Source organism: Oryctolagus cuniculus, chromosome 20 (assembly GCF_051225735.1).
Source record: "Oryctolagus cuniculus isolate XC-2025 breed Fujian yellow rabbit chromosome 20, ASM5122573v1, whole genome shotgun sequence".
In the NCBI taxonomy this organism is placed as follows: domain Eukaryota; kingdom Metazoa; phylum Chordata; class Mammalia; order Lagomorpha; family Leporidae; genus Oryctolagus; species Oryctolagus cuniculus.
Window position 1 is genome coordinate 20,752,192 of NC_142886.1, and position 13,358 is coordinate 20,765,549.

Genomic DNA, 13,358 nt, shown 5'->3' on the forward strand with positions numbered 1-13,358 from the left:
GAGCCTATTGCAAGGGTCTGAAAATCAAAGACCAGAAATATGAGGGGCTTCATATACCATAAATCCCAATGATTTGCTGAAGCTGTGTGAGCTTCCTGTCATGTATAAACTTGGACTCTATAAGGCTGGAGGACCTGGCCCCCAAAGGGGTCATATTTTGACCAGGGGTGAAGCTACAATATCAACGCATTATAAGTTAAAACTGTCACATGGGATTTTGAACTCGCACTTTCTTTCTACTAGGAGCAACAAAGTCACATCCTTGATAGGGATTATTGACCATAATCATCAAGAGGAGGCAGGGATTCTGGTTAGAACATGCAGATACTGGGGTATATGTATAGATCCAAGGTGATTTCCTTAGCAGCCTCCAGGTGTTCCTATTGCCCAGTGGTGACTATAGATTCAGACACCTCAACATGGATTGGACATAGTGATAAAGTTCTCAATCTACTGATAAGAGTGTGCATGATGACACATGGTATGCATTCAAGGCTATCAAAGTACTCACCAGTTGAGAATGAGGGAGGGGCCGGCACCATGGCTTACTGGGTTAATCCTCTGCCTGCAGCACCGGCATCCCATATGGGCACTGGGTTCTGGTTGCTTCTCTCCCAGTCCATCTCTTTGCTGTGGCCTGGGAGGGCAGTAGAGGATGGCCCAAGTGCTTGGGCCCCTGCACCCGCATGGGAGACAAGGAAGAAGCACCTTGCTCCTGGCTTCAAATCAGTGCAGTGCCGGCCATTCCGCCCATTTGGGGAGTGAACCAATGGAAGGAAAACCTTTCTCTCTTTCTCTCACTCTCACTGTCTATAACTCTACCTGTCAAATAAATTTAAAAAGAGAGAGAATGAGGGAAACAAAGTGGCAAAAAGACAGAAACAATAAATATACTTTCATCCCCACTACTAAACACAGCATGGAGATGATTATACATGCCACTAACAATCCTGTTTTAAAGCTCCACACAGGAAGAGGTAACCTTGGCAATCCATGAAGGGTTGTTGCCAGACATAAAGGAAAGTGAGCCACAGTTGTGCAACTATTGCAAATGGGATAAGCCACCAGGATCTGCCTTGGAGGAAGGTCTTGCTGACCAGCTAGTGATCAGTAGACAGCCTGCAGATGTGAATTTTTCACTTCAGCCTGAGTTACAGAGAGGAGCCCACCAAATTCACACTTTTTCCAGGGTGAACATGCAATGAGGGGGGCGGCGCTGTGGCATTGCAGATAAAGCCACTGCCTGCAGTGCTTGCATCCCATATGGATGCTAGTATGAGTCCCGGCTGCTCCACTTCTGATCCAGCTCTCTGCTATGGCCTGGGAATGCATAAGATAGCCCAAGTCCTTGAGTCCCTGCACCCACGTGGGAGATCTAGAAGAAGCTCCTGGCTGCTGGCTTCAGATCGGCCCAGTTCCAGCTGTTGCGGCCAACTTGGGAGTGAAGCAGCAGATGGAAGAATCCCCTCACCCCACCTCACCTCTGCCTCTGTATCTCTGTATCTCTGTACTGCTGCCTTTCAAATAAATAAATCTTTTCTAAAAAGAGCAGTGAGAGGGGCTGGTGCCGTGGCTCACTTGGTTATCCTCCGTCTGTGGCACCAGCATCCCATATGGGCACCGGTTCTAGTCCCGGTTGCTCCTCTTCCAATCCATCTCTCTGCTGTGGCCCAGGACGGCAGTAGAAGATGGCCTAAGTCCTTGGGCCCCTGCACCCTCATGGGAGACCAGGAAGAAGCACCTGGCTCCTGGCTTCGGATTGACGCAGCTCCGGCTGTTGCGCTCATTTAGGGAGTGAACCAATGGAAGGAAGACCTTTGTCTCTGTTTCTCTCTCTCACTGTCTATGACTCTACCTGATGAATAAATAAATAAATAAATAAAAACAGCAGTTAGAAGGTAATGAAATTCAGGCCACTATGGCCCCCAACTCAGAAAACTCATCAAATAACATTTCACTGAGACTGGCCAGGGTGGGAGACTTTTCACCTGTACCTCTGAATTCCTTGCCCTCTTTTCACCGCTTTTCCTGTCTAATATGCTTTTTCACTCTAGGCTGAAACTCAGTGTTTGCTATTGGGGAATACAATTTTCTAAATAAAAAGAGAAAAATGATGCAAATTAGGGAAAATGGTTTTTAATGTTGCTGAATAGACAGCAAATTAAGAAAAATTAAGGATTAGGTGCTGTAATGTTTAAGGCTTATCACAGGGGCATGAGCTGCCATGGAATTATTGTCTAGCAGCTCAACATGTCCCGCCTGTATTATTAAAAGAAAAAAGTTAGAGAATCTTTTAAAGGAAATACGGGGATTAGTTGCTCTCTCCCTCTTCTTCCTCTTCTTCCTCTTCTTCCTCTCCTTCATCTTCTCCCTCTTCTCCCTCTTCCTTTGCTTTCTCTTCCTCCCCTGCTTCCTCTTTGGGCTTTTCTTTCTTACACAGCACAAGGAAGCAATACAAACATGAAAGAATTAAAGGAATGAGGAGTAATGTGGATGGAAGAAGCATTATTTTGTTTTGAGTTGATCCTGGCACTGGTGGGTTCTCCTCAGGTGGCAGTGGTGGTGCTGGACCACTATCTACACTACCCCCAGGGCCCCTGACAGTACAGTTGGGAGGTGCCCATCCTGGGTGACAGTGACAGTGCTGTTTATTATTGCAGACCCCACTCATGTTGCAATGCTGAGTCTGACAGGTTTCTGATGCCTTAACCATATCGACACATTTCCTGCGGAGGCACATCTTGCCTGGAGCACACACCGTGCCATCTTTCACTTCACCGATATCAGGTATGGACATCCCTAGGTGATAATCAGTGCCCCAGCAAGTGGTGCCATTGAGGTGAAACTGATGCACCGTAGAATGTTCTACCAGTGTTGGAATTGTGAGCACATTTTCACACTGAACTCTTCCACACATGACATCAGGAGCCATACACTTTACATATGTGGTGCCTTCAATACCACAGTGGCCAAAACGAGTTCCTTGGGTGTTCATTTCGTTGTAGCAACTTTCAGATGCGCTCAGGGCCTCTGTGCCAAAAATCTGCTTACACTGAGAATCGTGGTTATTACATGCATTTTCATAGCAGTAGGAATTTGTGCTACAGAGGATACCATCCTGTTTATATACATCATCTGGGCACTCATGTGACGTCCCGTTGCACCACTCGGGAAGGTCACATTCATTGGCTGGATGCCTACATACAGTCCCTTGTGGCAGGAGTTCACAGTCTTTGCAACAACCTCCAAATGCACAAGCTGCCCCAGGCTTCAGAACACAGTCAAACAGACAACAAGGATCTTCTATACACTCCAGGAATGATCCACAGTCACACTGCTCTCCATCTTCAACCACACGGTTCCCACAAATATTCATCCTTAAAACATGCTCTGGATTTCCAGGAGAGAGAATACACGTTCCAGTAACCATGGTATTCGCCAAATATTGGGAATAACTGCAGTTGCTGAATCGCCGTGAGGCCTCTCTGCTGGGATGCATAATGCAAAACTGTTCTCCACAAGTACACCATTTTTCATCATGCAACATACCCAGACTATGACCAAGCTCATGGGTCAAAGTATGTGCAATAATGTCTAACCTGTGGTCTTGAAAGACATCAACTCCACAATTAATACGATGTCGGCATACCCCACTAACATATGCAACGCCAAGGGCACCATTAAATTCTTTTATGATAAGGTGCGCAACATCATGGTGAAGACGGCCATCAAAATTCAAAGATTTCCAAAGAGAAAATCTATTCAAAACTGGATCTATCTCACCACTTGTTTCTATTGGGTTTCCATTATTCCAAATTTCAATCCCTGTCAAAACCACATCAATCTGTATGTGGTAATAATATTCATCCACCATATTAATTATATCAAATATTTCTAACATCACTATTGTCTCATTACTTTGAGAGTACTTGAATCTAAAATAGTCCACAACCACTCCCAGCTCAACAAATCGCCAGTGGGTCCACCAATTCAGATGAGAACGTGGTTTCAGAGAGAAATTGTATGATGCTTGAAATGCCCATTGGCGTGCTATTGACTCTTCTGTTAACCCACATCTCATGTGCGGGGACTCTGTCTCATCACTGCCTACCTGAAACACCAGGTGCTCAAATGTGGTAGAGTGCCTGATGGGTTCAATTTCATACATGAGGTCATTTATCTGTAGCATTCCTCGAAATCCCCCAGAACAGGTGCTGAGGGCAACCAGAGACTCGGGGGCCCCCTCCACGTAACCATGATAGTAACAGTCATCAGGGACAAAGGGATGATCCTCCTGGAGGCCATGCTGCTCTGTGTAGGTGAACACAGGGAGGTGTGTGGAAACCAACAGCCTCTTGACCCTCATGTGGACAATGTGCCTCTGGCCCCCAATCCGCAGGCGGTAGGAGAGCCATCCTGGAGCCTTTGCACCTCTACCCCTGCTGGTCACCTTCGAGGGGATCACCACTTCCGGGGAGCTGAAATGCTGGGAGGGCCTGGCCTGGGACAGGTCGGGAATGGACAGAGATACCTCAAGGCAGAGCAGCAGAAGAGTGATCCTGGTGTGCATCAGGGCCCCACACACTGCCATTATGGAGCAGTCGTTATGGAGCCATTGTGCAGAAAAAAAGAGAGTAGGGTGTGAGGAACTGCTGGTCTGGTTCCTCCCTCTGAGCTGTTCAGGGTCCAGGATGAACTTTTCAGATCCGTATCCTGGCAGAGGTGGACCATCAGAGCGGCTGGGCTGAAAGTTAAAATAAAAAGCGGAGCTAGGAAAGGGCTGGGGAGGGTAGGAAGGGTGGGAAAGAGAAAGAAGAAAGTGAGACTAACATGATTCTTGATTTGGGATCATGGCTGAAACAGTAAAATGCATGGAATTGGTCTAAACTAAGTACTGGGAATGGGAGTTTCCAATGGTTAAAAAAAGATTGGAACTAGGTGAGCAATTGCTGAATTTGGATGGTGAATATCAATACAATTTTTCAAATGGCATGAGAACCAAATATCTCTTGCATCAAAAATGTGCTGGCTTCCTGCACGTTCAGCATGTATGTGAACAACTCATTTTTGTTTTTCTTGTTGCTGTTATCTCCATCTCCCTTTCAATTCCATAGACATCTTAAGTCTACTCTGCTCTGTTCTATTTATCAGTCATAAAATCCTCCACTTAAAGGGTTCATAGGAAGACCTGAAATCAAAAAAAATCTTCTTTTATAATGAATTATATTCCATACAGAAGCCCACCACATTCAGAGAAAAGTAGGCATATTTATTGGAGACCTGGAGGAAGTACCTGATTTCTGGCTTCGGATTGGCGCAGCGCGCCGGCCGTAGCAACCATTTGGGGATGAACCAACGGAAGGAAGACTTTTCTCTCTGTCTCTCTCTCTCACTGTCTAACTCTGCCTGTCAAAAAAAAAAAGAAAAGAAAAGAAAAGAAAGAAAGTAGGCATACTTGTTGGGTAATTGCAAGTGGCACATGTGTTTGGGACCAGGAACACTGCCCACGTGTCTCCAACCACATAATGGGGACAGCAGCCTTCTCATCAAACAGCTTGCATCAGCTACTGAATCCTAACATGACCATTAGGTTAATCAATGTAGCTTATTTTCTGGTTTTCACAAGGTGCCCCAGATCTAACCATTTCATTTCAATTTTCCAAGTAAAGCTTCAATGGGAGGTTTAACCTTAGAGTAAGTTCATTAAAATGTACAGAGGACTAAACTTTCAGCATTTTAAATCTCATTAACATTTAAAATATAAATTTTGGTTCAGACAAAATCATTTCGGCAATTGGCTGACTTTCACATCACTATATCATTAATAATATAGTATTTGAAATAAAAAGTTAAGCTCGGAGACACACTGTTAACAGACACTACTGTCTTCAATACCGTGAATATGGATACATGCAACATTAGCAGTATAGAGTATGAGCAATGTTTCGCATTATGATGACAAGGAAGCAGTGACAAATCTGGGCAGCATGCCAAAACTAATAGGTGGCTGCCAGATGCCAGGAGAGGAAACCAGGATCACGGATGAAACCTCTGGCCAAGCATCTCTAATGCAGGTGAAGTCCTCTTGTCTCTCTTATCATATCCTTTGCATAGAGTAGTCGTAAGCAAATGAGATGTACCAAGGTTTTGAAGTGAATTTGTTTTCTATACAATGTACCAAATTATCACAAATTCAGCAGCTTAAAATAATGGATATTTATTATCTCACAGGTTCCATGGTTGAAGAATATGGGCATAGCCTCCAGTGCTAGGCTCTTGGCAACAAGCAATTTGCCAGCTAAACTTCATTGGCATCAAAGACCATATTGGATTCAGATTTGATGTCAAGCTGGCTCATGTTGTGGATTTCATAACCTTTCATCTGTAGAACTCATGGCAACTGGCTTTTGCTTGATCCAGGAAGAAAGAAACAATATGTGCTTCAAGTCTCACCTCCAGATCTTTTATAAACTGGAGAAACTATGGCCACCTAGGTAGTTCACAAGCCAGACACAGAAAGACAAATGCGGCATGTTCTCCCTTATCTTATGCATGGGGATTAAATTTTTAAAAAAATCAAAAAAACTGAAAAAGAAATGCCTGTGTACCTCACTATTGCTGCAAATACAGTTTTGTCAAACATTGATTTGTATCTTTCTTAAACAAATGATTAAGAATGATATATTTTTATACTTTTAATGATTTGTGATTATTTAAAAATTTACTGAATAGCAGGGAAATGGTCATGCTTTCATTTGATTATTTTTACAGCCCTTGCCTATAAACCCACAAAACGAGGGCCTTTGTACATTTTACTTTTAAACACTTTATTTACTGGAGCATTAAGCCCTAGACTGCAATGTAAATTAAAAGCATGCTATATCAAAACTTAAAAAGAAAGAGAGACAGAAGTAGGCATGGAGGGAGGAGAGGGGGAAGTAAGGAAGAAACAATTTATCAACTACACTGAATATGTTCTCTTTGTATTAATATCACATTAACATGAGAATTGATGTGAAAATAATTTTGAAACTAAAGGACAAATTTATGGCCTCCTTAAGAATAAATGCAGCTATCACTCAGCAAAATAAATAAATAAATAAATAAATAAAAGAGAAGGGTAGAGAAAAGAAGAGAAGGAAAGGAAAATAGAAAACTCAGTTAAGGAACTTAATCACATGAAATTTCCTGGATGACATAATAGAAGTACAAGTAATAAAACCAAAAATAGACAACTGGGATGACATCAAGCTAAGAAGCTACTGCACAGCAAAAGAAATACAAAGTGTTGACAAAGCAAAGAGGCAACCAACAGAATGGGAGAAAATGCTTTCAAACTATATATCTGATAAAGAATTATTATCCAGAATATATAAGGAGCTCAGAAACTCAACAACAACAAAACAAACAGTCTAATTAAGAAACTGGCAAAGGAATGAATAGCCATTTTTCAAAGGATGAAATACAAATGACTCAACAGACAAATGAAAAATCGTGCAGGACCACTAGTTACTAGGGAGATACAAATACAAACCACAAAGAGGTTTCACCTCACCCTAGTTAAAATAGCTATCATCTAACTATAAAGACAACCAACACTGGGGCAGGGGGATGTTGAGGAAAAGATACTCTAATACAGTATTCATGGGAATGTAAACGATACCACTATTGTTGGGGACAGTATGGAGATTCCTCAGGACCTAAAACTAGATCTATGATAATACCCAGCCATCACTCTTGGGAATATACCCAAAAGAAATGAAGTCACCATATGGAGAGTTATTTGTACCCCCGTGTTTACAGAACCTAAATTCACAATAGCTAAGATATGAAATCAATCCAGATGTCCATCAACAGATAACTAGGTAAACAAAATGTGGTACATGACATAATGAAATACTACTCAGCCATAAAAATAATGAAATCATGGTTTTTGCAACAAAACGGATGCATATGGAAACTACTATGCTGAGTGAAATAATCCAGACCCCAAAATAAAAACATCACATTTTAAAAAAATAAAATTTAAATATATATGAAGGAAATTGCTATCTTACGAGTTGATTATTATATAGAGCCATTGTCTATAAATGTGTTGAACGATGGTTTTATACTTTTTAATTTGTTGATCACTTTATTTAGTGGAACATTAAGCATATGACTATAAAGTAAATTAAAATATGTTATCAGATAGCAGCTTTACCCACTTTGCCACAACAGCAAGGACCTTTAAAAATTTATTTTTTATTTGAAAGTCAGAGTTACACATAGAAAGGGAGAGGGGAGGGAGAGGGGAAGGGGAAAGGAAGAGGAAGGGAATTTACCAAAATGAAATGAAATCAGCATATGAAACAGTTATATGCACCCCCCCATGTTTATTGCAGCTCAATTCACAATAGCTAAGATATGGAATCAACCCAGATGTCCATTAACTGATGACTGGATAAAGAGAAAGTGCTATATATACACTATGGAATACTACTCACTCACAAAAAAGAATGAAATTCTGTTTTTTTTTTGTAAGTAAATGGATGCAACTGGAAACCATTATGCTTAGTGAAATAAGCCAGTCCCCAAAGGACAAATATCATATGTTTTCTCTGATATGCAGCATTTAATATAGAATATCAAAAAACATATAGGAATAAAATGGAATTCCTGTGATATGACTGTTATTTTTAACCCTTACTTATACTTCTGTGGAACTTTGGTTTTCCTGCTTTTTACTTTTTGAATACTATGGTTAGTGGGGAATTAAGCCTGTGATTATAGAGTAGATTGAAAGTGTATCTGCAAAAAAATTAAAGGAAGGAGGTTGAAGGAAGGAGAAGGGAAGGAGGGAAGTTTTGCTGCCTCCTTAGAACTGTCCCTATGGTAGCTCACGTCAAGAGCCTCGGGTGGTGACTGATGTCATACATAAGAGTGTTAATTGTTAAATTAAGAACAAGAGTCACTGTGCACTAACTTCCCATGCAGGACCTCTGTCTTCAGTGAGTTGTATTAAGAGAATTAACTGTAAAATGTGTTCACAGTTTGTGTGTGTGTGTCTGTGTGTGCAAGTTGTTGAAATCTTAGCATAGAATTGGTCTTCTGTGTATAAAGTTAATTGAAAATTAATCTTAATGGAGAATGGGAATGGGAGAAGGAGGAGGAGGGGTGGGAGTGTGGGTGGGAGGGTGGGTATGGTGGGAAGAATAACTATATTCCTAAAGTTGTACTTATGAAATTTGTATTCCTTAAATAAAAGTTTTCTTTGGGAAAAATATGTTATCACAAAAAATATCACAGAACATTTATAATATACTAGGTAAGAAGCAGGTTAGAGATTTCACCCATCCCACCCAAGCACATGGAAAGGAGTTACACAAAGACTCTAAGGCAGGGGAATAAAATGAAAGAATCTTAGAATTGAGCCTACAACAAGAGGTACTGATAAAATAGTAGCTCTAAGAACAAAAGCATTGAAGGATTCCTCTTAAATGCCTTTCATGAACTACAAAACAGCTAGAGAATATCTGATGGCAAGCAATAGACATGCGCACCAGCATCCTCTCTGATTCTATACAAAATAGCAATTTCCTGCCAATGGAGGAGAGAGAAATCTATAGGATAAAATCGAAAAGGTTTGTTTAAATTTAAACAGGTAGGTGTGGAGGAAACACAATTGGCTCAGTAGAGGGGTTGTGCACTGACCTTAGCAACAGAGAAGAACCAAAACAAGGGGAGGACTGTATTTACAGAGAACTTTAGTTAATATGTGATAAGAATACAAAGACTCAGAATGGCAACATGCACACCACAGCATGGAGACTATGGTTCATCCCACTAACTTCCCTTTGTTAATGTCTCCACCAGGGGTTGTTGCCAGAACGTAAAAAGAAAAGTGAGCCAAGGTTGTGCACTCTAACAATGGGAAAAGCCATTGGGATCTGCCCGAGAGGAAGGCACTGCTCACCAGCTATCCACGACCTGTGGGGGCCTGCAGATGTCAACACTTCAGCCAGAGTTTCAGAAGGGCGCCTCACAGGCACTAACGTTTTCCAGGGTGAAAAAGCAATGAGGGGGTAAGAAGCTCAGGCCACGATGGCCCCACTCAGACAACTCAGATAATACTTCACTGAGACTGGCCAGGCAGGGAGTGTAGCTGGACTTCTCATCTGCACCTCTGACTTGTTCACCCTCTTTTTCACAGCCTTTACTATCTAAAGTGATTTTTTACCCTAAGATCCAACTCAGTGTCTGCTGCTGGAGACTACAAATTGCTATAAACGAGAATAATGATACAAATTAGGGAGAAATGAATGTTTAATATTGCTGAAAATGCTGCAAAGAAAGAGTATGTAGGAATCTCGAGATGTAATATTTAACGCTTATGACCTAAGCATAAGGTACCAACAAATTTTTGTCTAAACAGTTAAACATGTCCCATTTCTATAACTAAAAGAATAATTAGAGATACTTTTGAAGGAAACAATAGTGCTAACCTTCCTCTCCCTTATCTTTCAATCCTCTTCACCTTCTTCTCCCTCTTCCTTTGCTTCCTCTTCTTCCTCTGCTTCCTCTTTGGGCTTTTCTTTCTTACACAGCACAAGGAAGCAATACAAACATGAAAGAATCAAAGGAATGAGGAGTAATGTGGATGGAAGAAGCATTATTTTGTTTCTAGTTGACACTGGCACTGGTGGGTTCTTATCAAATGGTACTGGTGGTGGTGGACCACTATCTACACTACCTCCAGAGCCCCTGACAGTACAGTTGGGAGGTGCCCATCCTGGGTGACAGTGACAGTGCTGTTTATTATTGCAGACCCCACTCATGTTGCAATGCTGAGTTTGACAGGTTTCTGATGCCTTAACCATATCGACACATTTCCTGCGGAGGCACATCTTGCCTGGAGCACACACCGTGCCATCTTTCACTTCACCGATATCAGGTATGGACATCCCTAGGTGATAATCAGTGCCCCAGCAAGTGGTGCCATTGAGGTGAAACTGATGCACCGTAGAATGTTCTACCAGTGTTGGAATTGTGAGCACATTTTCACACTGAACTCTTCCACACATGACATCAGGAGCCATACACTTTACATATGTGGTGCCTTCAATACCACAGTGGCCAAAACGAGTTCCTTGGGTGTTCATTTCATTGTAGCAACTTTCAGATGCGCTCAGGGCCTCTGTGCCAAAAATCTGCTTACACTGAGAATCGTGGTTATTACATGCATTTTCATAGCAGTAGGAATTTGTGCTACAGAGGATACCATCCTGTTTATATACATCATCTGGGCACACGTGTGACATCCCATTGCACCACTCTGGAAGATCACATTGATTGGTCTGCTCCCTACATACAGTTCCTTGTGGCAGGAGTTCACAGTCTTTGCAACAACCTCCAAAAGCACAAGCAACCCCAGGCTTCAGAACACAGTCCATCAGACAACAAGGATCTTGGGAACACTCCTGTGAAGATCCACAGTCACATTCCTCCCCTTCTTCAACCACGCGGTTCCCACAGAAGCTCAACGTTACAACATGCTCTGGTTTTGCAGGAGACAATATACACGTTCCAGTATCCATGGTATTCGCCATATATTGGGAATAACTGCAGTTGCTGAATCGCCGTGAGGCCTCTCTGTTGGGATTCATTATGCAAAACTGTTCTCCACAAGTACACCATTCCTCATCGTGTGACATACCCAGACTATGGCCAAGCTCGTGGGTCAAAATAAGCGAAAAAGCACCCAACCTCTTGTCTTGAAATACATCAACTCCACAATTATGAGGATGTTGGCATACTCCTTTAATATAGGACACACCAATGCTGTCATGAAATTCTTTTATGATAAGATTTGCAACATCGTGGTGAAGACGATCATCAAAACTTGATGTTTTCCACATAGCAAATTGCTCTGAAACTGTATATAAATCACCAGTTATTTCAACTGGGTTTCCCTCACTCCAGATTTCAATCCCTGTCAAAATGACATCAACCTCTATGTGATAGTAAAGTTCATCCACCATATTAATTATATCAAATATTTCTAACATCACTACTGTCTCATTACTTTGAGAGTACTCGAATCTAAAATAGTCCACAACCACTGCTAGCTCAACAAATCGCCAGTGGGTCCACCAATTCAGATGAGAACGTGGTTTCAGAGAGAAATTGTATGATGCTTGAAATGCCCATTGGCGTGCTATTAACTCTTCTGTTAACCCACATCTCATGTGCGGGGACTCTGTCTCATCACTGCCTACCTGATACACCAGGTGCTCAAATGTGGTAGAGTGCCTGATGGGTTCAATTTCATACATGAGGTCATTTATCTGTAGCATTCCTCGAAATCCCCCAGAACAGGTGCTGAGGGCAACCAGAGACTCGGGGGCCCCCTCCACGTAACCATGATAGTAACAGTCATCAGGGACAAAGGGATGATCCTCCTGGAGGCCATGCTGCTCTGTGTAGGTGAACACAGGGAAGTGTGTGGAAACCAACAGCCTCTTGACCCTCATGTGGACAATGTGCCTCTGGCCCCCAATCCGCAGGCGGTAGGAGAGCCATCCTGGAGCCTTTGCACCTCTACCCCTGCTGGTCACCTTCGAGGGGATCACCACTTCCGGGGAGCTGAAATGCTGGGAGGGCCTGGCCTGGGACAGGTCGGGAATGGACAGAGATACCTCAAGGCAGAGCAGCAGAAGAGTGATCCTGGTGTGCATCAGGGCCCCACACACTGCCATTATGGAGCAGTCGTTATGGAGCCATTGTGCAGAGAAAAAGAGAGTAGGGTGTGAGGAACTGCTGGTCTGGTTCCTCCCTCTGAGCTGTTCAGGGTCCAGGATGAACTTTTCAGATCCGTATCCTGGCAGAGGTGGACCATCAGAGCGGCTGGGCTGAAAGTTAAAATAAAAAGCGGAGCTAGGAAAGGGCTGGGGAGGGTAGGAAGGGTGGGAAAGAGAAAGAAGAAAGTGAGACTAACATGATTCTTGATTTGGGATCATGGCTGAAACAGTAAAATGCATGGAATTGGTCTAAACTAAGTACTGGGAATGGGAGTTTCCAATGGTTAAAAAAAGAAAGATTGGAATTAGGTGGTAAATGCCCAAATGTGGATGGTGGATATGAGATGATTCAACATACAGTGTTTTTGATATAAAATTGCAATAAATATTTCCTCAGGCATGTGACTCAAATTTCTGCCATTATGGAGTAGTTATTTGGAGCCATTACGGAGCTGAAGCTGTACCTCAGCGTGTATGTGGACAACTCATTTTTGTTTCTTTCTTAATGTTGTTAGCTTCAGCTTCATTTCAATTCCATAGAAATCTTACGTAAACTGTGTTCCATGCTTTTTAACAGTC

The 13,358-nt window shown here is 42.3% G+C and overlaps 2 protein-coding genes across 2 annotated transcripts; both read right to left on the reverse strand.

Annotated features, from left to right (window-relative positions):
- Window positions 1-2,016: 2,016 nt before the first annotated feature.
- LOC100343514 (disintegrin and metalloproteinase domain-containing protein 20-like) lies at window positions 2,017-5,439 on the reverse strand. The gene is made up of 2 exons (XM_089322519.1): window positions 2,437-5,439; window positions 2,017-2,072 (listed from the first exon to the last, which is right to left on the reverse strand). Exons 1-2 carry the CDS (start codon window positions 4,589-4,591, stop codon window positions 2,017-2,019), a joined length of 2,211 nt encoding a protein of 736 aa, XP_089178645.1. The 5' UTR covers window positions 4,592-5,439.
- A 4,164-nt stretch (window positions 5,440-9,603) lies between these two features.
- LOC138842981 (disintegrin and metalloproteinase domain-containing protein 20-like) lies at window positions 9,604-12,919 on the reverse strand. The gene has a single exon (XM_089322833.1). It carries the CDS (start codon window positions 12,735-12,737, stop codon window positions 10,503-10,505), a length of 2,235 nt encoding a protein of 744 aa, XP_089178959.1. The 5' UTR covers window positions 12,738-12,919; the 3' UTR covers window positions 9,604-10,502.
- Window positions 12,920-13,358: the final 439 nt, after the last annotated feature.

Coding starts and splice junctions, on each gene's coding strand:
- LOC138842981 (XM_089322833.1), bottom strand. CDS start 12,737: ATGGCAGTGTGTGGGGCCCTGATGCACACCAGGATCACTCTTCTGCTG.
- LOC100343514 (XM_089322519.1), bottom strand. CDS start 4,591: ATGGCAGTGTGTGGGGCCCTGATGCACACCAGGATCACTCTTCTGCTG. Junction 2,073..2,436: donor GTATTGCTTCCTTGTGCTGT/GTAAGAAAGAAA, acceptor ATTCCCCAATAG/CAAACACTGAGTTTCAGCCT.